The following is a 23,397-nucleotide window of genomic DNA, read 5'->3' as shown; positions in this document are numbered from 1 at the left end:
AGAACCTTCCCTCTAACATCACCTATGTTCCTTAGAACCTTCCCTCTAACTCCACCTATTTTCCTTAGAACCTTCCCTCTAACTCCACCTTTCTTACTTAGAACCTTCCCTCTAACTCCACCTATGTTCCTTAGAACCTTCCCTCTAACTCCACCTTGGTTACTTAGAACCTTCCCTCTAACTCCACCTATGTTCCTTAGAACCTTCCCTCTAACTCCACCTATGTTCCTTAGAACCTTCCCTCTAGCTTTACCTATTGATCATCCCTAGAACATTGGACACACACTTTTCTAGTTTGCCACATTTTAGAAGTTCCCTTTGCCAATCACTGCACTGAAAAGTGACCTTCCCTCTACCAACCCTATAGGATGATCATTGGGGCGAGACCACCACAGCAGTCACATCAGAGCGCAGTGCATCATTTGAGGACTTGCCCCCCGTTGGAACCTCCAGGATCCCAGACACTGCTAGGCCTAAAACCTGGATTATGATTGGATTCTACTTGAGTTGTGTTCTTGGACTTATTGCTATCCTTACCCCACCTGCTTTTATTGTGCTCCCCCAAGTATTTTGGGGGCCTCAGCTAGAACCCTGTGGTATAGTCTGTGAGGGGCTTTATATTTCTTTGGCCTTTAAGCTGCTTCTTCTTTCTTTGGCTACCTGGGCTGTTTTACTTCGTCCACCACATTGTGCTCTTCCTCGACTAGTTGAATTCCATGCGCTTCTATTAGTCTTGCTCTTCCTCTTCCTATCCTCCTATTGGCTCTTCTATGGTGTGAGGGTCCTAGGCCCCCAGGAGAAGAACCTGCTTGGAGTGGTGGAATATGCAGTCTCATTGGTGGACGCTCTCATTTTCATTCATTACCTTGGCCTCATTTTGCTCGAGCTCCGCCAGTTGCAACCCTTTTTTTACCTGAAGGTCATGAGGAGCAGTGATGGAGAGATGCGATTTTACAGCCTTGGGACCCTCAGGTACGTGTAGGAACGGCCCGGCAAAAAGAGACTGGATTCATTGTGGTGTTTGGTTGAGTAGATACGAGTAGTATGAAAGGTGGAGAAGAAGCAGCATGGTTGTTGGATCAGGAGAAGAGATGGAATTCAGTGTGATGTTCGGTTGAGTAGATACGAGTAGTATGAAAGGAGGAGAAGAAGCAGCATGGTTGTTGGATCAGGAGAAGAGATGGAATTCAGTGTGATGTTCGGTTGAGTAGATACGAGTAGTATGAAAGGAGGAGAAGAAGCAGCATGGTTGTTGGATCAAGAGAAGAGGTGGAATTCAGTGTGGTGTTTGGTTGAGTAGATACGAGTAGTATGAAAGGTGGAGAAGAAGCAGCATGGTTGTTGGATCAGGAGAAGAGATGGAATTCATTGGGATGTTTGGTTGAGTAGATACGAGTAGTATGAAAGGTGGAGAAGAAGCAGCATGGTTGTTGGATCAGGAGAAGAGGTGGAAATCAGTGTGGTGTTTGGTTGAGTAGATACGAGTAGTATGAAAGGTGGAGAAGAAGCAGCATGGTTGTTGGATCAGGAGAAGAGATGGAATTCATTGGGATGTTTGGTTGAGTAGATACGAGTAGTATGAAAGGTGGAGAAGAAGCAGCATGGTTGTTGGATCAGGAGAAGAGGTGGAATTAAGTGTGGTGTTTGGTTGAGTAGATACAAGTAGTATGAAAGGTGGAGAAGAAGCAGCATGGTTGTTGGATCAGGAGAAGAGGTGGAATTCAGTGTGGTGTTTGGTTGAGTAGATACGAGTAGTATGAAAGGTGGAGAAGAAGCAGCATGGTTGTTGGATCAGGAGAAGAGGTGGAATTCAGTGTGGTGTTTGGTTGAGTAGATACGAGTAGTATGAAAGGAGGAGAAGAAGCAGCATGGTTGTTGATTCAGGAGGAAGAGATGGAATCATTGGGATGTTTGGTTGAGTAGATACGAGTAGTATGAAAGGTGGAGAAGAAGCAGCATGGTTGTTGGATCAGGAGAAGAGGGGGAATTCAGTGTGGTGTTTGGTTGAGTAGATACGAGCAGTATGAAAGGTGGAGAGAAGAAGCAAGCATGGTTGTGGATTCAGGAGAAGAGGGGGAATTCAGTGTGGTGTTTGGTTGAGTAGATACGAGTAGTATGAAAGGTGGAGAAGAAGCAGCATGGTTGTTGGATCAGGAGAAGAGGTGAAATTCAGTGATGTTTGGTTGAGTAGATACGAGTAGTATAAAAGGTGGAGAAGAAGCAGCATGGTTGTTGGATCAGGAGAAGAGGTGGAATTCAGTGATGTTTGGTTGAGTAGATACGAGTAGTATGAAAGGTGGAGAAGAAGCAGCATGGTTGTTGGATCAGGAGAAGAGGTGGAATTCAGTGGGATGTTTGGTTGAGTAGATACGAGTAGTATGAAAGGTGGAGAAGAAGCAGCATGGTTGTTGGATCAGGAGAAGAGGTGGAATTCAGTGGGATGTTTGGTTGAGTAGATACGAGTAGTATGAAAGCTGGAGAAGAAGCAGCATGGTTGTTGGATCAGGAGAAGAGATGGAATTCAGTGTGATGTTTGGTTGAGTAGATACGAGTAGTATGAAAGGTGGAGAAGAAGCAGCATGGTTGTGGATCAGGAGAGAGGTGGAATTCAGTGGGATGTTTGTTGAGTAGATACGAGTAGTATGAAAGGTGGGAAGAAGCAGCATGGTTGTTGGATCAGGAGAAAGAGGTGGAATGCAGTGTGGTGTTTGGTTGAGTAGATACGAGTAGTATGAAAGGTGGAGAAGAAGCAGCATGGTTGTTGGATCAGGAGAAGAGGTGGAATTCAGTGTGATGTTTGGTTGAGTAGATATGAGTAGTATGAAAGGTGGAGAAGAAGCAGCATGGTTGTTGGATCAGGAGAAGAGGTGGAATTCAGTGTGGTGTTTGGTTGAGTAGATACGAGTAGTATGAAAGGTGGAGAAGAAGCAGCATGGTTGTTGGATCAGGAGAAGAGATAGAATTCAGTGTGATGTTTGGTTGAGTAGATACGAGTAGTATGAAAGGTGGAGAAGAAGTAGCATGGTTGTTGGATCAGGAGAAGAGGTGGAATTCAGTGTGGTTTTTGGTTGAGTAGATACGAGTAGTATGAAAGGTGGAGAAGAAGCAGCATGGTTGTTGGATCAGGAGAAGAGGTGGAATTCAGTGTGGTGTTTGGTTGAGTAGATACGAGTAGTATGAAAGGTGCAGAAGAAGCAGCATGGTTGTTGGATCAGGAGAAGAGGTGGAATTCAGTGATGTTTGGTTGAGTAGATACGAGTAGTATGAAAGGTGGAGAAGAAGCAGCATGGTTGTTGGATCAGGAGAAGAGGTGGAATTCAGTATGGTGTTTGGTTGAGTAGATACGAGTAGTATGAAAGGTGGAGAAGAAGCAGCATGGTTGTTGGATCAGGAGAAGAGGTGGAATTCAGTGTGATGTTTGGTTGAGTAGATATGAGTAGTATGAAAGGTGGAGAAGAAGCAGCATGGTTGTTGGATCAGGAGAAGAAGTGGAATTCAGTGTAGTGTTTGGTTGACTAGATGCGAGTAGTATGAAAGGTGGAGAAGAAGCAGCATGGTTGTTGGATCAGGAGAAGAGGTGGAATTCAGTGATGTTTGGTTGAGTAGATACGAGTAGTATGAAAGGTGGAGAAGAAGCAGCATGGTTGTTGGATCAGGAGAAGAGGTGGAATTCAGTGGGATGTTTTGTTGAGTAGATACGAGTAGTATGAAAGGTGGAGAAGAAGCAGCATGGTTGTTGGATCAGGAGAAGAGGTGGAATTCAGTGTGGTGTTTGGTTGAGTAGATACGAGTAGTATGAAAGGTGGAGAAGAAGTAGCATGGTTGTTGGATCAGGAGAAGAGATGGATTCAGTGGGATGTTTGGTTGAGTAGATACGAGTAGTATGAAAGGTGGAGAAGAAGCAGCATGGTTGTTGGATCAGGAGAAGAGATGGCATTCAGTGATGTTTGGTTGAGTAGATACGAGTAGTATGAAAGGTGGAGAAGAAGCAGCATGGTTGTTGGATCAGGAGAAGAGGTGGAATTCAGTGTGATGTTTGGTTGAGTAGATACGAGTAGTATGAATGGTGGAGAAGAAGCAGCATGGTTGTTGGATCAGGAGAAGAGATGGAATTCCGTGTGATGTTTGGTTGAATAGATACGAGTAGTATGAAAGGTGGAGAAGAAGCAGCATGGTTGTTGGATCAGGAGAAGAGATGGAATTCAGTGATGTTTGGTTGAGTAGATACAAGTAGTATGAAAGGTGCAGAAGAAGCAGCATGGTTGTTGGATCAGGAGAAGAGATGGAATTCCGTGTGATGTTTGGTTGAATAGATACGAGTAGTATGAAAGCTGGAGAAGAAGCAGCATGGTTGTTGGATCAGGAGAAGAGGTGGAATTCCGTGTGATGTTTGGTTCAGTAGATACGAGTAGTATGAAAGGTGGAGAAGAAGCAGCATGGTTGTTGGATCAGAAGAAGAGATGGAATTCAGTGTGATGTTTGGTTGAGTAGATACTAGTAGTATGAAAGGTGGAGAAGAAGCAGCATGGTTGTTGGATCAGGAGAAGAGGTGGAATTCAGGTGATGTTTGGTTGAGTAGATACGAGTAGTATGAAAGGAGGAGAAGAAAGCAGCATGGTTGTTGGATCAGGAGAAGAGATGGAATTCAGTGTTGATGTTTGGTTCAGTAGATACGAGTAGTATGAAAGGTGGAGAAGAAGCAGCATGGTTGTTGGATCAGGAGAAGAGGTGAAATTCAGTGTGATGTTTTGGTTCAGTAGATACGAGTAGTATGAAGGAGGAGAAGAAGCAGCATGGTTGTTGGATCAGGACAAGAGGTGAAATTCAGTGTGATGTTTGGTTGAGTAGATACGAGTAGTATGAAGTGGAGAAGAAGCAGTATGGTTGTTGGATCAGGAGAAGAGGGGAAATTCAGTGTTGATGTTTGGTTCAGTAGATACGAGTAGTATGAAAGGAGGAGAAGAAGCAGCATGGTTGTTGGATCAGGACAAGAGGTGAAATTCAGTGTGATGTTTGGTTCAATAGATACGAGTAGTATGAAAGGAGGAGAAGAAGCAGCATGGTTGTTGGATCAGGAGAAGAGATGAAATTCAGTGTGATGTTTGGTTTGAGTAGATACGAGTAGTATGAAAGGTGGAGAAGAAGCAGCATGGTTGTTGGATCAGGAGAAGAGGTGGAATTCCGTGTGATGTTTGGTTCAGTAGATACGAGTAGTATGAAAGGTGGAGAAGAAGCAGCATGGTTGTTGGATCAGGAGAAGAGATGAATTCAGTGTGATGTTTGGTTGAGTAGATACGAGTAGTATGAAAGGTGGAGAAGAAGCAGCATGGTTGTTGGATCAGGAGAAGAGGTGAAATTCAGTGTGATGTTTGATTGAGTAGATACGAGTAGTATGAAAGGTGGAGAAGAAGCAGCATGGTTGTTGGATCAGGAGAAGAGGTGAAATTCAGTGATGTTTGATTGAGTAGATACGAGTAGTATGAAAGGAGGAGAAGAAGCAGCATGGTTGTTGGATAAGGAGAAGAGGTGGAATTCAGTGATGTTTGGTTAAGTAGATACGAGTAGTATGAAAGGAGGAGAAGAAGCAGCATGGTTGTTGGATCAGGAGAAGAGGTGGAATTCAGTGATGTTTGGTTGAGTAGATACGGAGTAGTATGAAAGGAGGAGAAGAAGCAGCATGGTTTGTTGGATCAGGAGAGAGATGGAATTCAGTGGGATGTTTGGTTGAGTAGATACGAGTAGTATGAAAGGTGGAGAAGAAGCAGCATGGTTGTTGGATAAGGAGAAGAGATAGAATTCAGTGGGATGTTTGGTTGAGTAGATACGAGTAGTATGAAAGGAGGAGAAGAAGCAGCATGGTTGTTGGATCAGGAGAAGAAGGTGGAATTCAGTGTGGTGTTTGGTTGAGTAGATACGAGTAGTATGAAAGGAGGAGAAGAAGCAGCATGGTTGTTGGATCAGGAGAAGAGATGGAATTCAGTGGATGTTTGGTTGAGTAGATACGAGTAGTATGAAAGGTGGAGAAGAAGCAGCATGGTTGTTGGATAAGGAGAAGAGATAGAATTCAGTGGGATGTTTGGTTGAGTAGATACGAGTAGTATGAAAGGAGGAGAAGAAGCAGCATGGTTGTTGGATCAGGAGAAGAGGTGGAATTCAGTGTGGTGTTTGGTTGAGTAGATACGAGTAGTATGAAAGGTGGAGAAGAAGCAGCATGGTTGTTGGATCAGAAGAAGAGATGGAATTCAGTGTGATGTTTGGTTGAGTAGATACTAGTAGTATGAAAGGTGGAGAAGAAGCAGCATGGTTGTTGGATCAGGAGAAGAGGTGGAATTCAGTGATGTTTGGTTGAGTAGATACGAGTAGTATGAAAGGAGGAGAAGAAGCAGCATGGTTGTTGGATCAGGAGAAGAGGTGGAATTCAGTGTGGTGTTTGGTTGAGTAGATACAAGTAGTTTGAAAGGTGGAGAAGAAGCAGCATGGTTGTTGGATCAGGAGAAGAGATGGAATCAGTGTGGTGTTTGGTTGAGTAGATACGAGTAGTATGAAAGGTGGAGAAGAAGCAGCATGGTTGTTGGATCAGGAGAAGAGGTGGAATTCAGTGTGATGTTTGGTTGAGTAGATACGAGTAGTATGAAAGGTGGAGAAGAAGCAGCATGGTTGTTGGATCAGGAGAAGAGGTGGAATTCAGTGTGATGTTTGGTTGAGTAGATACGAGTAGTATGAAAGGTGGAGAAGAAGCAGCATGGTTGTTGGATCAGGAGAAGAGGTGGAATTCAGTGTAGTGTTTGGTTGACTAGATGCGAGTAGTATGAAAGGTGGAGAAGAAGCAGCATGGTTGTTGGATCAGGAGAAGAGGTGGAATTCAGTGATGTTTGGTTGAGTAGATACGAGTAGTATGAAAGGTGGAGAAGAAGCAGCATGGTTGTTGGATCAGGAGAAGAGGTGGAATTCAGTGTAGTGTTTGGTTGACTAGATGCGAGTAGTATGAAAGGTGGAGAAGAAGCAGCATGGTTGTTGGATCAGGAGAAGAGGTGGAATTCAGTGTGGTGTTTGGTTGAGTAGATACGAGTAGCATGAAAGGAGGAGAAGAAGCAGCATGGTTGTTGGATCAGGAGAAGAGATGGAATTCATTGGGATGTTTGGTTGAGTAGATACGAGTAGTATGAAAGGTGGAGAAGAAGCAGCATGGTTGTTGGATCAGGAGAAGAGATAGAATTCAGTGTGATGTTTGGTTGAGTAGATACGAGTAGTATGAAAGGTGGAGAAGAAGTAGCATGGTTGTTGGATCAGGAGAAGAGGTGGAATTCAGTGTGGTTTTTGGTTGAGTAGATATGAGTAGTATGAAAGGTGGAGAAGAAGCAGCATGGTTGTTGGATCAGGAGAAGAGGTGGAATTCAGTGTGGTGTTTGGTTGAGTAGATACGAGTAGTATGAAAGGTGCCGAAGAAGCAGCATGGTTGTTGGATCAGGAGAAGAGGTGGAATTCAGTGATGTTTGGTTGAGTAGATACGAGTAGTATGAAAGGTGGAGAAGAAGCAGCATGGTTGTTGGATCAGGAGAAGAGGTGGAATTCAGTGTGGTGTTTGGTTGAGTAGATACGAGTAGTATGAAAGGTGGAGAAGAAGCAGCATGGTTGTTGGATCAGGAGAAGAGGTGGAATTCAGTGTGATGTTTGGTTGAGTAGATACGAGTAGTATGAAAGGTGGAGAAGAAGCAGCATGGTTGTTGGATCAGGAGAAGAGGTGGAATTCAGTGTAGTGTTTGGTTGACTAGATGCGAGTAGTATGAAAGGTGGAGAAGAAGCAGCATGGTTGTTGGATCAGGAGAAGAGGTGGAATTCAGTGATGTTTGGTTGAGTAGATACGAGTAGTATGAAAGGTGGAGAAGAAGCAGCATGGTTGTTGGATCAGGAGAAGAGGTGGAATTCAGTGGGATGTTTGGTTGAGTAGATACGAGTAGTATGAAAGGTGGAGAAGAAGCAGCATGGTTGTTGGATCAGGAGAAGAGGTGGAATTCAGTGTGGTGTTTGGTTGAGTAGATACGAGTAGTATGAAAGGTGGAGAAGAAGTAGCATGGTTGTTGGATCAGGAGAAGAGATGGAATTCAGTGGGATGTTTGGTTGAGTAGATACGAGTAGTATGAAAGGTGGAGAAGAAGCAGCATGGTTGTTGGATCAGGAGAAGAGATGGCATTCAGTGATGTTTGGTTGAGTAGATACGAGTAGTATGAAAGGTGGAGAAGAAGCAGCATGGTTGTTGGATCAGGAGAAGAGGTGGAATTCAGTGTGATGTTTGGTTGAGTAGATACGAGTAGTATGAATGGTGGAGAAGAAGCAGCATGGTTGTTGGATCAGGAGAAGAGATGGAATTCCGTGTGATGTTTTGTTGAATAGATACGAGTAGTATGAAAGGTGGAGAAGAAGCAGCATGGTTGTTGGATCAGGAGAAGAGATGGAATTCAGTGATGTTTGGTTGAGTAGATACAAGTAGTATGAAAGGTGCAGAAGAAGCAGCATGGTTGTTGGATCAGGAGAAGAGATGGAATTCCGTGTGATGTTTGGTTGAATAGATACGAGTAGTATGAAAGCTGGAGAAGAAGCAGCATGGTTGTGGGATCAGGAGAAGAGGTGGAATTCCGTGTGATGTTTGGTTCAGTAGATACGAGTAGTATGAAAGGTGGAGAAGAAGCAGCATGGTTGTTGGATCAGGAGAAGAGATGGAATTCAGTGTGATGTTTGGTTCAGTAGATACGAGTAGTATGAAAGGTGGAGAAGAAGCAGCATGGTTGTTGGATCAGGAGAAGAGGTGAAATTCAGTGTGATGTTTGGTTCAGTAGATACGAGTAGTATGAAAGGTGGAGAAGAAGCAGTATGGTTGTTGGATCAGGAGAAGAGGGGAAATTCAGTGTGACGTTTGGTTCAGTAGATACGAGTAGTATGAAAGGAGGAGAAGAAGCAGCATGGTTGTTGGATCAGGACAAGAGGTGAAATTCAGTGTGATGTTTGGTTCAGTAGATACGAGTAGTATGAAAGGTGGAGAAGAAGCAGCATGGTTGTTGGATCAGGAGAAGAGGTGGAGTTCCGTGTGATGTTTGGTTCAGTAGATACGAGTAGTATGAAAGGTGGAGAAGAAGAAGCATGGTTGTTGGATCAGGAGAAGAGGTGAAATTCAGTGTGATGTTTGGTTCAGTAGATACGAGTAGTATGAAAGGAGGAGAAGAAGCAGCATGGTTGTTGGATCAGGACAAGAGGTGAAATTCAGTGTGATGTTTGGTTGAGTAGATACGAGTAGTATGAAAGGTGGAGAAGAAGCAGCATGGTTGTTGGATCAGGAGAAGAGGTGGAATTCCGTGTGATGTTTGGTTGAGTAGATACGAGTAGTATGAAAGGTGGAGAAGAAGCAGCATGGTTGTTGGATCAGGAGAAGAGGTGGAATTCCGTGTGATGTTTGGTTCAGTAGATACGAGTAGTATGAAAGGTGGAGAAGAAGCAGCATGGTTGTTGGATCAGGAGAAGAGATGGAATTCAGTGTGATGTTTGGTTGAGTAGATACGAGTAGTATGAAAGGTGGAGAAGAAGCAGCATGGTTGTTGGATCAGGAGAAGAGGTGAAATTCAGTGTGATGTTTGGTTGAGTAGATACGAGTAGTATGAAAGGTGGAGAAGAAGCAGCATGGTTGTTGGATCAGGAGAAGAGGTGAAATTCAGTGATGTTTGATTGAGTAGATACGAGTAGTATGAAAGGAGGAGAAGAAGCAGCATGGTTGTTGGATAAGGAGAAGAGGTGGAATTCAGTGATGTTTGGTTAAGTAGATACGAGTAGTATGAAAGGAGGAGAAGAAGCAGCATGGTTGTTGGATCAGGAGAAGAGGTGGAATTCAGTGATGTTTGGTTGAGTAGATACGAGTAGTATGAAAGGAGGAGAAGAAGCAGCATGGTTGTTGGATCAGGAGAAGAGATGGAATTCAGTGGGATGTTTGGTTGAGTAGATACGAGTAGTATGAAAGGTGGAGAAGAAGCAGCATGGTTGTTGGATAAGGAGAAGAGATAGAATTCAGTGGGATGTTTGGTTGAGTAGATACGAGTAGTATGAAAGGAGGAGAAGAAGCAGCATGGTTGTTGGATCAGGAGAAGAGGTGGAATTCAGTGTGGTGTTTGGTTGAGTAGATACGAGTAGTATGAAAGGTGGAGAAGAAGCAGCATGGTTGTTGGATCAGAAGAAGAGATGGAATTCAGTGTGATGTTTGGTTGAGTAGATACTAGTAGTATGAAAGGTGGAGAAGAAGCAGCATGGTTGTTGGATCAGGAGAAGAGGTGGAATTCAGTGATGTTTGTTGAGTAGATACGAGTAGTATGAAAGGAGGAGAAGAAGCAGCATGGTTGTTGGATCAGGAGAAGAGGTGGAATTCAGTGTGGTGTTTGGTTGAGTAGATACGAGTAGTATGAAAGGTGGAGAAGAAGCAGCATGGTTGTTGGATCAGGAGAAGAGGTGGAATTCAGTGTGATGTTTGGTTGAGTAGATACGAGTAGTATGAAAGGTGGAGAAGAAGCAGCATGGTTGTTGGATCAGGAGAAGAGGTGGAATTCAGTGTAGTGTTTGGTTGACTAGATGCGAGTAGTATGAAAGGTGGAGAAGAAGCAGCATGGTTGTTGGATCAGGAGAAGAGGTGGAATTCAGTGATGTTTGGTTGAGTAGATACGAGTAGTTTGAAAGGTGGAGAAGAAGCAGCATGGTTGTTGGATCAGGAGAAGAGGTGGAATTCAGTGTAGTGTTTGGTTGACTAGATGCGAGTAGTATGAAAGGTGGAGAAGAAGCAGCATGGTTGTTGGATCAGGAGAAGAGGTGGAATTCAGTGTGGTGTTTGGTTGAGTAGATACGAGTAGTATGAAAGGAGGAGAAGAAGCAGCATGGTTGTTGGATCAGGAGAAGAGATGGAATTCATTGGGATGTTTGGTTGAGTAGATACGAGTAGTATGAAAGGTGGAGAAGAAGCAGCATGGTTGTTGGATCAGGAGAAGAGGTGGAATTCAGTGTGGTGTTTGGTTGAGTAGATACGAGTAGTATGAAAGGAGGAGAAGAAGCAGCATGGTTGTTGGATCAGGAGAAGAGATGGAATTCATTGGGATGTTTGGTTGAGTAGATACGAGTAGTATGAAAGGTGGAGAAGAAGCAGCATGGTTGTTGGATCAGGAGAAGAGGTGGAATTCCGTGTGATGTTTGGTTCAGTAGATACGAGTAGTATGAAAGGTGGAGAAGAAGCAGCATGGTTGTTGGATCAGGAGAAGAGATGGAATTCAGTGTGATGTTTGGTTGAGTAGATACGAGTAGTATGAAAGGTGGAGAAGAAGCAGCATGGTTGTTGGATAAGGAGAAGAGATAGAATTCAGTGGGATGTTTGGTTGAGTAGATACGAGTAGTATGAAAGGAGGAGAAGAAGCAGCATGGTTGTTGGATCAGGAGAAGAGGTGGAATTCAGTGTGGTGTTTGGTTGAGTAGATACGAGTAGTATGAAAGGTGGAGAAGAAGCAGCATGGTTGTTGGATCAGAAGAAGAGATGGAATTCAGTGTGATGTTTGGTTGAGTAGATACTAGTAGTATGAAAGGTGGAGAAGAAGCAGCATGGTTGTTGGATCAGGAGAAGAGGTGGAATTCAGTGATGTTTGGTTGAGTAGATACGAGTAGTATGAAAGGAGGAGAAGAAGCAGCATGGTTGTTGGATCAGGAGAAGAGATGGAATTCAGTGTGATGTTTGGTTCAGTAGATACGAGTAGTATGAAAGGTGGAGAAGAAGCAGCATGGTTGTTGGATCAGGAGAAGAGGTGAAATTCAGTGTGATGTTTGGTTCAGTAGATACGAGTAGTATGAAAGGAGGAGAAGAAGCAGCATGGTTGTTGGATCAGGACAAGAGGTGAAATTCAGTGTGATGTTTGGTTGAGTAGATACGAGTAGTATGAAAGGTGGAGAAGAAGCAGTATGGTTGTTGGATCAGGAGAAGAGGGGAAATTCAGTGTGATGTTTGGTTCAGTAGATACGAGTAGTATGAAAGGAGGAGAAGAAGCAGCATGGTTGTTGGATCAGGACAAGAGGTGAAATTCAGTGTGATGTTTGGTTCAATAGATACGAGTAGTATGAAAGGAGGAGAAGAAGCAGCATGGTTGTTGGATCAGGAGAAGAGATGAAATTCAGTGTGATGTTTGGTTGAGTAGATACGAGTAGTATGAAAGGTGGAGAAGAAGCAGCATGGTTGTTGGATCAGGAGAAGAGGTGGAATTCCGTGTGATGTTTGGTTCAGTAGATACGAGTAGTATGAAAGGTGGAGAAGAAGCAGCATGGTTGTTGGATCAGGAGAAGAGATGGAATTCAGTGTGATGTTTGGTTGAGTAGATACGAGTAGTATGAAAGGTGGAGAAGAAGCAGCATGGTTGTTGGATCAGGAGAAGAGGTGAAATTCAGTGTGATGTTTGGTTGAGTAGATACGAGTAGTATGAAAGGTGGAGAAGAAGCAGCATGGTTGTTGGATCAGGAGAAGAGGTGAAATTCAGTGATGTTTGATTGAGTAGATACGAGTAGTATGAAAGGAGGAGAAGAAGCAGCATGGTTGTTGGATAAGGAGAAGAGGTGGAATTCAGTGATGTTTGGTTAAGTAGATACGAGTAGTATGAAAGGAGGAGAAGAAGCAGCATGGTTGTTGGATCAGGAGAAGAGGTGGAATTCAGTGATGTTTGGTTGAGTAGATACGAGTAGTATGAAAGGAGGAGAAGAAGCAGCATGGTTGTTGGATCAGGAGAAGAGATGGAATTCAGTGGGATGTTTGGTTGAGTAGATACGAGTAGTATGAAAGGTGGAGAAGAAGCAGCATGGTTGTTGGATAAGGAGAAGAGATAGAATTCAGTGGGATGTTTGGTTGAGTAGATACGAGTAGTATGAAAGGAGGAGAAGAAGCAGCATGGTTGTTGGATCAGGAGAAGAGGTGGAATTCAGTGTGGTGTTTGGTTGAGTAGATACGAGTAGTATGAAAGGAGGAGAAGAAGCAGCATGGTTGTTGGATCAGGAGAAGAGATGGAATTCAGTGGGATGTTTGGTTGAGTAGATACGAGTAGTATGAAAGGTGGAGAAGAAGCAGCATGGTTGTTGGATAAGGAGAAGAGATAGAATTCAGTGGGATGTTTGGTTGAGTAGATACGAGTAGTATGAAAGGAGGAGAAGAAGCAGCATGGTTGTTGGATCAGGAGAAGAGGTGGAATTCAGTGTGGTGTTTGGTTGAGTAGATACGAGTAGTATGAAAGGTGGAGAAGAAGCAGCATGGTTGTTGGATCAGAAGAAGAGATGGAATTCAGTGTGATGTTTGGTTGAGTAGATACTAGTAGTATGAAAGGTGGAGAAGAAGCAGCATGGTTGTTGGATCAGGAGAAGAGGTGGAATTCAGTGATGTTTGGTTGAGTAGATACGAGTAGTATGAAAGGAGGAGAAGAAGCAGCATGGTTGTTGGATCAGGAGAAGAGGTGGAATTCAGTGTGGTGTTTGGTTGAGTAGATACAAGTAGTTTGAAAGGTGGAGAAGAAGCAGCATGGTTGTTGGATCAGGAGAAGAGATGGAATTCAGTGTGGTGTTTGGTTGAGTAGATACGAGTAGTATGAAAGGTGGAGAAGAAGCAGCATGGTTGTTGGATCAGGAGAAGAGGTGGAATTCAGTGTGATGTTTGGTTGAGTAGATACGAGTAGTATGAAAGGTGGAGAAGAAGCAGCATGGTTGTTGGATCAGGAGAAGAGGTGGAATTCAGTGTGATGTTTGGTTGAGTAGATACGAGTAGTATGAAAGGTGGAGAAGAAGCAGCATGGTTGTTGGATCAGGAGAAGAGGTGGAATTCAGTGTAGTGTTTGGTTGACTAGATGCGAGTAGTATGAAAGGTGGAGAAGAAGCAGCATGGTTGTTGGATCAGGAGAAGAGGTGGAATTCAGTGATGTTTGGTTGAGTAGATACGAGTAGTATGAAAGGTGGAGAAGAAGCAGCATGGTTGTTGGATCAGGAGAAGAGGTGGAATTCAGTGTAGTGTTTGGTTGACTAGATGCGAGTAGTATGAAAGGTGGAGAAGAAGCAGCATGGTTGTTGGATCAGGAGAAGAGGTGGAATTCAGTGTGGTGTTTGGTTGAGTAGATACGAGTAGTATGAAAGGAGGAGAAGAAGCAGCATGGTTGTTGGATCAGGAGAAGAGATGGAATTCATTGGGATGTTTGGTTGAGTAGATACGAGTAGTATGAAAGGTGGAGAAGAAGCAGCATGGTTGTTGGATCAGGAGAAGAGATAGAATTCAGTGTGATGTTTGGTTGAGTAGATACGAGTAGTATGAAAGGTGGAGAAGAAGTAGCATGGTTGTTGGATCAGGAGAAGAGGTGGAATTCAGTGTGGTTTTTGGTTGAGTAGATATGAGTAGTATGAAAGGTGGAGAAGAAGCAGCATGGTTGTTGGATCAGGAGAAGAGGTGGAATTCAGTGTGGTGTTTGGTTGAGTAGATACGAGTAGTATGAAAGGTGCCGAAGAAGCAGCATGGTTGTTGGATCAGGAGAAGAGGTGGAATTCAGTGATGTTTGGTTGAGTAGATACGAGTAGTATGAAAGGTGGAGAAGAAGCAGCATGGTTGTTGGATCAGGAGAAGAGGTGGAATTCAGTGTGGTGTTTGGTTGAGTAGATACGAGTAGTATGAAAGGTGGAGAAGAAGCAGCATGGTTGTTGGATCAGGAGAAGAGGTGGAATTCAGTGTGATGTTTGGTTGAGTAGATACGAGTAGTATGAAAGGTGGAGAAGAAGCAGCATGGTTGTTGGATCAGGAGAAGAGGTGGAATTCAGTGTAGTGTTTGGTTGACTAGATGCGAGTAGTATGAAAGGTGGAGAAGAAGCAGCATGGTTGTTGGATCAGGAGAAGAGGTGGAATTCAGTGATGTTTGGTTGAGTAGATACGAGTAGTATGAAAGGTGGAGAAGAAGCAGCATGGTTGTTGGATCAGGAGAAGAGGTGGGAATTCAGTGGGATGTTTGGTTGAGTAGATACGAGTAGTATGAAAGGTGGAGAAGAAGCAGCATGGTTGTTGGATCAGGAGAAGAGGTGGAATTCAGTGTGGTGTTTGGTTGAGTAGATACGAGTAGTATGAAAGGTGGAGAAGAAGTAGCATGGTTGTTGGATCAGGAGAAGAGATGGAATTCAGTGGGATGTTTGGTTGAGTAGATACGAGTAGTATGAAAGGTGGAGAAGAAGCAGCATGGTTGTTGGATCAGGAGAAGAGATGGCATTCAGTGATGTTTGGTTGAGTAGATACGAGTAGTATGAAAGGTGGAGAAGAAGCAGCATGGTTGTTGGATCAGGAGAAGAGGTGGAATTCAGTGTGATGTTTGGTTGAGTAGATACGAGTAGTATGAATGGTGGAGAAGAAGCAGCATGGTTGTTGGATCAGGGAGAAGAGATGGAATTCCGTGTGATGTTTTGTTGAATAGATACGAGTAGTATGAAAGGTGGAGAAGAAGCAGCATGGTTGTTGGATCAGGAGAAGAGATGGAATTCAGTGATGTTTGGTTGAGTAGATACAAGTAGTATGAAAGGTGCAGAAGAAGCAGCATGGTTGTTGGATCAGGAGAAGAGATGGAATTCCGTGTGATGTTTGGTTGAATAGATACGAGTAGTATGAAAGCTGGAGAAGAAGCAGCATGGTTGTGGGATCAGGAGAAGAGGTGGAATTCCGTGTGATGTTTGGTTCAGTAGATACGAGTAGTATGAAAGGTGGAGAAGAAGCAGCATGGTTGTTGGATCAGGAGAAGAGATGGAATTCAGTGTGATGTTTGGTTCAGTAGATACGAGTAGTATGAAAGGTGGAGAAGAAGCAGCATGGTTGTTGGATCAGGAGAAGAGGTGAAATTCAGTGTGATGTTTGGTTCAGTAGATACGAGTAGTATGAAAGGTGGAGAAGAAGCAGTATGGTTGTTGGATCAGGAGAAGAGGGGAAATTCAGTGTGACGTTTGGTTCAGTAGATACGAGTAGTATGAAAGGAGGAGAAGAAGCAGCATGGTTGTTGGATCAGGACAAGAGGGTGAAATTCAGTGTGATGTTTGGTTCAGTAGATACGAGTAGTATGAAAGGTGGAGAAGAAGCAGCATGGTTGTTGGATCAGGAGAAGAGGTGGAGTTCCGTGTGATGTTTGGTTCAGTAGATACGAGTAGTATGAAAGGTGGAGAAGAAGAAGCATGGTTGTTGGATCAGGAGAAGAGGTGAAATTCAGTGTGATGTTTGGTTCAGTAGATACGAGTAGTATGAAAGGAGGAGAAGAAGCAGCATGGTTGTTGGATCAGGACAAGAGGTGAAATTCAGTGTGATGTTTGGTTGAGTAGATACGAGTAGTATGAAAGGTGGAGAAGAAGCAGCATGGTTGTTGGATCAGGAGAAGAGGTGGAATTCCGTGTGATGTTTGGTTGAGTAGATACGAGTAGTATGAAAGGTGGAGAAGAGCAGCATGGTTGTTGGATCAGGAGAAGAGGTGGAATTCCGTGTGATGTTTGGTTCAGTAGATACGAGTAGTATGAAAGGTGGAGAAGAAGCAGCATGGTTGTTGGATCAGGAGAAGAGATGGAATTCATGGTGATGTTTGGTTGAGTAGATACGAGTAGTATGAAAGGTGGAGAAGAAGCAGCATGGTTGTTGGATCAGGAGAAGAGGTGAAATTCAGTGTGATGTTTGGTTGAGTAGATACGAGTAGTATGAAAGGTGGAGAAGAAGCAGCATGGTTGTTGGATCAGGAGAAGAGGTGAAATTCAGTGATGTTTGATTGAGTAGATACGAGTAGTATGAAAGGAGGAGAAGAAGCAGCATGGTTGTTGGATAAGGAGAAGAGGTGGAATTCAGTTGATGTTTGGTTAAGTAGATACGAGTAGTATGAAAGGAGGAGAAGAAGCAGCATGGTTGTTGGATCAGGAGAAGAGGTGGAATTCAGTGATGTTTGGTTGAGTAGATACGAGTAGTATGAAAGGAGGAGAAGAAGCAGCATGGTTGTTGGATCAGGAGAAGAGATGGAATTCAGTGGGATGTTTGGTTGAGTAGATACGAGTAGTATGAAAGGTGGAGAAGAAGCAGCATGGTTGTTGGATAAGGAGAAGAGATAGAATTCAGTGGGATGTTTGGTTGAGTAGATACGAGTAGTATGAAAGGAGGAGAAGAAGCAGCATGGTTGTTGGATCAGGAGAAGAGGTGGAATTCAGTGTGGTGTTTGGTTGAGTAGATACGAGTAGTATGAAAGGTGGAGAAGAAGCAGCATGGTTGTTGGATCAGAAGAAGAGATGGAATTCAGTGTGATGTTTGGTTGAGTAGATACTAGTAGTATGAAAGGTGGAGAAGAAGCAGCATGGTGTTGGATCAGGAGAAGAGGTGGAATTCAGTGATGTTTGTTGAGTAGATACGAGTAGTATGAAAGGAGGAGAAGAAGCAGCATGGTTGTTGGAATCAGGAGAAGAGGTGGAATTCAGTGTGGTGTTTGGTTGAGTAGATACGAGTAGTATGAAAGGTGGAGAAGAAGCAGCATGGTTGTTGGATCAGGAGAAGAGGTGGAATTCAGTGTGATGTTTGGTTGAGTAGATACGAGTAGTATGAAAGGTGGAGAAGAAGCAGCATGGTTGTTGGATCAGGAGAAGAGGTGGAATTCAGTGTAGTGTTTGGTTGACTAGATGCGAGTAGTATGAAAGGTGGAGAAGAAGCAGCATGGTTGTTGGATCAGGAGAAGAGGTGGAATTCAGTGATGTTTGGTTGAGTAGATACGAGTAGTTTGAAAGGTGGAGAAGAAGCAGCATGGTTGTTGGATCAGGGAGAAGAGGTGGAATTCAGTGTAGTGTTTGGTTGACTAGATGCGAGTAGTATGAAAGGTGGAGAAGAAGCAGCATGGTTGTTGGATCAGGAGAAGAGGTGGAATTCAGTGTGGTGTTTGGTTGAGTAGATACGAGTAGTATGAAAGGAGGAGAAGAAGCAGCATGGTTGTTGGATCAGGAGAAGAGATGGAATTCATTGGGATGTTTGGTTGAGTAGATACGAGTAGTATGAAAGGTGGAGAAGAAGCAGCATGGTTGTTGGATAAGGAGAAGAGATAGAATTCAGTGTGGTGTTTGGTTGAGTAGATACGAGTAGTATGAAAGGAGGAGAAGAAGCAGCATGGTTGTTGGATCAGGAGAAGAGATGGAATTCATTGGGATGTTTGGTTGAGTAGATACGAGTAGTATGAAAGGTGGAGAAGAAGCAGCATGGTTGTTGGATAAGGAGAAGAGATAGAATTCAGTGTGGTGTTTGGTTGAGTAGATACGAGTAGTATGAAAGGAGGAGAAGAAGCAGCATGGTTGTTGGATCAGGAGAAGAGATGGAATTCATTGGGGTGTTTGGTTGAGTAGATACGAGTAGTATGAAAGGAGGAGAAGAAGCAGCATGGTTGTTGGATCAGGAGAAGAGATGGAATTCATTGGGATGTTTGGTTGAGTAGATACGAGTAGTATGAAAGGTGGAGAAGAAGCAGCATAGTTGTTGGATCAGGAGAAGAGATGGAATGAAGGAGAAGAGGATGAATTAGGGCAGGAGTTGCAATCCCCAGTGTGGGGTGAAGTTGCGCAACATCCCATGGGGGTGTAACTGGTGCATTGTGTGTGCAGTATACAGAGAGCCGCCCTGTTTGTACTGGAGAATTACTACAAGGACTTCCCTGCGTTACGCCCAGCTCCTCCCCTGGTCAGAAGGCGGTCGCGGCACGAGAACCATCACGGGAGGAAAGTTTACAGCGTGGATGGTGAGTGGGGTTCAATTAGACGGGAATTAGGGGTTAATACCGTGGGGCTCATTCACTGAGGAAATGACACAATGATAAAATATAAATAATACTGGGCATATAATTCTGTGGGCCGGGGCCTTGGCACCTCCTGTTGGCACCAATATGTTCCCACCAAGTGGGCAATGCCTTGCTCTGAGGCCACTGGGCTGGGAGACCCCAAGAGACCCTAGGGAAGAGTGAGGGCTGCTATTGGCCGGTACTGAAACCTGTCTTCTTCTCTTCAGGGCCAGATAGCAGCGCAGTCAGCCAATCACAGACCCTGATCTCGGCATCCACCAATTACAAAGAGAGATATTATGAAGAGGCGGAGCATGCACGGAAAGTCCGGAGGCGCAAAGCCAGGTGGGAGGGATCAGTTTGGCCACAAAGTCTGTCCTTTCCTTATATAGAGGCCCTACATATACTGTATATTCTGTCTGTGGGATAAAGATAACAATGGTTCCCTACTGGGTCCTCATCCCGAGACTGTAGTGATCCGGTCAAGTAGGAGAGAGAGGGAGGGTAAGAGAGAGAGAGTGGATAAGAGGGAGAGTGGTTAAGAGAGAGATAGATTGGATAAGTGAGAGAGAGTGGATAAGAGGGAGAGTGGGGAAGAGAGAGGAAGAGAGTGGGTAAGTGAGAGAGTGTGTAAGAGAGAGAGTGGGGGTGAGAGAGAGTAAGAGAGAGAGTGGGTAAGAGGGAGAGTGGGTAAGAGAGAGGGCAGGTGAGAGAGAGTAAGAGAGAGTGTGGGTAATAGAGAGCGCTTGGGTAATAGAGAGAGCGTGGGTAATAGAGAGCGGGTGGGTAATAGAGAGAGCGTGGGTAATAGAGAGAGTGTGGGTAATAGAGAGTGTGGGTAGGTGGCAATGCCAGGCTGCTGACTGGGTGGTGCCCATGCTGTGCCCGCAGGCTGGTGATGTCAGTGCACGACGCATTCTCTCAGCTGACGCACTTGGCACAGAGGGACGAGGAGTGGAAATCGCCCAACACTTTGCAGTCTCGGGAGGCGGCGCAGAGCGTATTCCCACTCATTGCCCAGAGCCTTCAGCGCTACCTGCGCTCTACCCAGCAAGCCCACCTACACAGCATGGAGGGGATCATCCAGCACCTCACAGAGTGTCTCGCCCACCGGCTGTCTCCCCAGGTACAGCCCCCCCAGGGAAGGTGTCTCTTACATTGGGAAGAACCTACTCATTTGCACCCCCTTTCTTCTTCAGGCCTTTCTGGAGCAGTATCTGCGCCCCGGCCCCCCCATTCAATATCTGGGCAACCCCTACGGAGTGTGGACTCTGGTGAGTGAAGAATCAGTCACACGTCCCCTCAGGTCCGACCTGACTTTCTGCCTCCAGTGCTCCGACGCTCAACTGGTGGTGAGTGTTTGTGGGATCCCCTTCCTGAAACTGAGCGAGAGCTTCATCCCCCCCAACTCCCATCGCTTCATTGATAGCAGCAAACCCGAGACCAACCTGTGAGTGGCGCCAGTGCTCCCACATAGGAGGAGGGATGGAAGGACTTCCCTAGTGATGGAACAATGGTGCCCCGCTACGCTTGCCCTGGCAATCATTATACGCAGCGCTCTGCCCCCTGGTGATGGAAAGATGGTTCCCTGGGATGGAAGGATGCGCCACCTTGTTCTTTCCATTGGGATGGAGGGATGCCTCACCTTGGTGATGACCACTAGGATGGAGAGGTGGCACCTTGGTGATAGCCATTGGGATGGAGGTGGCACCTTGCTGGTAGTCATTGAGATGGAGGTGGCACCTTGGTGGTAGCCATTGGGATGGAGGTGGCACCTTGGCGGTAGCCATTGGGATGGAGGTGGCACCTTGGTGGTAGCCATTGGGATGGAGGTGGCACCTTGGTGGTAGCCATTGAGATGGAGGTGGCACCTTGGTGGTAGCCATTGGGATGGAGGTGGCACCTTGGCGGTAGCCATTGGGATGGAGGTGGCACCTTGGTGGTAGCCATTGGGATGGAGGTGGCACCTTGGCGGTAGCCATTGGGATGGAGGTGGCACCTTGGTGGTAGCCATTGGGATGGAGGTGGCACCTTGGCAGTAGCCAGTGGGATGGAGGTGGCACATTGGAGGTAGCCAGTGGGATGGAGGTGGCACGTTGCCAGTTGCCAGTGGGATGGAGGTGGCACCTTGGCGGTAGCCAGTGGGATGGAGAGGTGGCACCTTGGCAGTAGCCAGTGGGATGGAGGTGGCACGTTGCCAGTTGCCAGTGGGATGGAGGTGGCACCTTGGTGGTAGCCAGTGGGATGGAGGTGGCACCTTGGCAGTGGGGGGCCTTATTGCTGTTAGGAGAAGACTTGCTGCTATGCCATAGCCATGCCAAAGAGACAAATGTATTTATACAAGCAGATTCCCTGGCTCACAGCCAGGAGGGGGCAGTATTACTGACATTATTATTATTATTATTATTGTTGTTAATAAACTAAGGCTTGAGTGGTCGTTAAGGTCGTTATCTTTACAAGATGGATCTGGCGGGGGAGCCGCGTTAGGGGCACATAAACATCTCTTCTCATTGGTGAAGGGCAGGTCCTTATTACGGTGTCTCTGTCAGACCAATCAGCTCCTGACACATGAACAACCAATCAGCATTCAACATCTTATCTCTGCTCTTATCTTCTCAGTTGCCCTACAGGATTACTAAATGCCTGCTGATTGGTTATTATGGGATACTTGCCTGTGCTGTTGTTCCTGCATAACCCCAAATCATTTTGGGGGGCATCACCTAGGTGGGGGCACACCCTACCCTTGGGGTTTCATTACTCTATGCTGATATCACCATGGCAATGAATGTGCCCCAGAGAACTTGTACCCACCATTCTGTGCCCCTTTGTGTTACTATCTGCCTCGGCCATGAGTAATATTCCCAATATATTACCAATCAGTGTGCCAACGTGCCAGGGCTTTTAGCCCCACTGGCCCCAGAGAAGAGGGTACCGGCCCTGGGCCCCATTTTTCAAGGGTTCAGGGGACGCTGGGAAATGGATTTTAGTGTAAAACCAAAGCATTTTTTCTTACACACCCAGGGGCAGTAGGTTGAACACCCAGGGGCAGTAGGTTGAACACCCAGGGGCAGTAGGTTGAACACCCAGGGGCTGTAGGTTACACACCCAGGGGCAGTAGGTTGAACACCCAGGGGCAGTAGGTTACACACCCAGGGGCAGTAGGTTGAACACCCAGGGGCAGTAGGTTACACACCCAGGGGCAGTAGGTTGAACACCCAGGGGCAGTAGGTTGAACACCCAGGGGCAGTAGGTTACACACCCAGGGGCAGTAGGTTGAACACCCAGTGAGGGGGCACCTTACCTGCAATTAGTGTGTGTGGGGACACTGCACCCCGTAACCTCCCATAAATGATTGTGCTGTGAGGGGTGGGTACAAGCTGGCACCTGTGTGTGAGCGCCAATGTATATGCCCAAGGTTCCATGCCCGGCACAGGCACATAGAGCACTAGGAATGAGCCCAGAGGGGCTTGGTGTTTTACTCCAGACTGGGGGTCTCACAGATGTAGTTTTATGAATTCTTTGGTTTGACTTCCCCTTTAAAGACTTTTTCCCCTTTCCCTTTTTGTCCGGTTGTGGCCCATTAGCCCATAACGAGGCTAAAACTACATGAAAACCTCGACCTATCAGCAGAACCACGGATATTACGGAGAGCAAATAGCCACACCCCACCCTATTCTCCTTAATCCTAAAGCTGGGGTCCTCCATCCAAAACCCAGGGGCCACATAGGGCCTGAAGGGCAATATAACTGGCCGGGGAAATATCCAGCTTTTTAGTGGCCTCTTTGTATTGATTCTATTGGGCGCCCAGTTGTACTACTGTACCTTCTCCCAATAGATCTTATTGGCCAAGTCTGTCTCTTCCCCCCCCTAATTCTGCCACTTGGCAAAGGGGGGCTCCCCAACATCCCCCTACGGATCTGAACCCCCAGCTCCTCTGATTTCTTTCTGCTTGAGGAGCTTGGTGCTTGACCTGCTGCAGACTTGGTTGGCACCCTGCTTGGCTAATGGGACCTCGGGTGTCACTTGGCATCTCCTGCCCACCCTGACCATTATGTCCCCTTGGCCCTAACTGGTTTATAAGTGCCCTTAAACTAGTTTTGGAAGGGCAAAATGAAGGGACACCCTCTTCCCACCTTGTATTGTTTCTCCTTGTGTCCCTCTAGTTTTCTGCCCCAGTGTGAGTTTGCCCCTAGGTATAGCTTTATACCCAGCCTTGCCCAGAGCATGCCCACTGAAATAACATGCCCAGCATCTTCTCACTGGGATGATGGTTCTCTATAGAATGGCAATGTGGCCCCTAATGTAACTCCCCTCTGATTGATCTACTCCTGTTCTTTCTTGGTCACCATGGTCACCTCCTCCACCATGTTGGTAAATATAACCCCGTGTTCTCACATTAACTCCTCCCACTTGGCCTATCCCCTAAAATGAGATCCAGCTAGGGGCCAACATGATTAGAGAGCCCATTAGTGACCCAGAATCCCTCCCTTTGTCTCATTCCTCCACCACTTCTTCCAACATGACAAGCCCCTTCCACCAAGAAGAACCTCAATGCCACAAG

General features: G+C 45.6%; 1 protein-coding gene across 3 annotated transcripts in view; it reads left to right on the top strand.

Moving 5' to 3' along the window:
* LOC116408733 (vang-like protein 1) overlaps positions 1 to 21,273 on the top strand; it is an 80,081-nt gene extending 58,808 nt beyond the window's left edge. For 2 of the 3 annotated variants that reach the window (XM_031896411.1, XM_031896410.1), the window contains exons 4-8: positions 368 to 972; positions 18,664 to 18,797; positions 19,064 to 19,181; positions 19,728 to 19,962; positions 20,036 to 21,273. In XM_031896411.1, coding sequence (XP_031752271.1) covers positions 368 to 972; positions 18,664 to 18,797; positions 19,064 to 19,181; positions 19,728 to 19,962; positions 20,036 to 20,290 — 1,347 coding nt within the window. In that variant the 3' untranslated portion in view covers positions 20,291 to 21,273. The remainder of the gene's footprint in view (positions 1 to 367; positions 973 to 18,663; positions 18,798 to 19,063; positions 19,182 to 19,727; positions 19,963 to 20,035) is intronic. The other variant, XR_004221182.1, reaches the window with a different exon arrangement.
* Positions 21,274 to 23,397: the final 2,124 nt, after the last annotated feature.

The sequence above is a fragment of the Xenopus tropicalis genome, chromosome 2 (assembly GCF_000004195.4).
Source record: "Xenopus tropicalis strain Nigerian chromosome 2, UCB_Xtro_10.0, whole genome shotgun sequence".
Classification (NCBI taxonomy): Eukaryota; Metazoa; Chordata; class Amphibia; order Anura; family Pipidae; genus Xenopus; species Xenopus tropicalis.
This window is presented reverse-complemented; position numbering and strand designations above follow the sequence as displayed.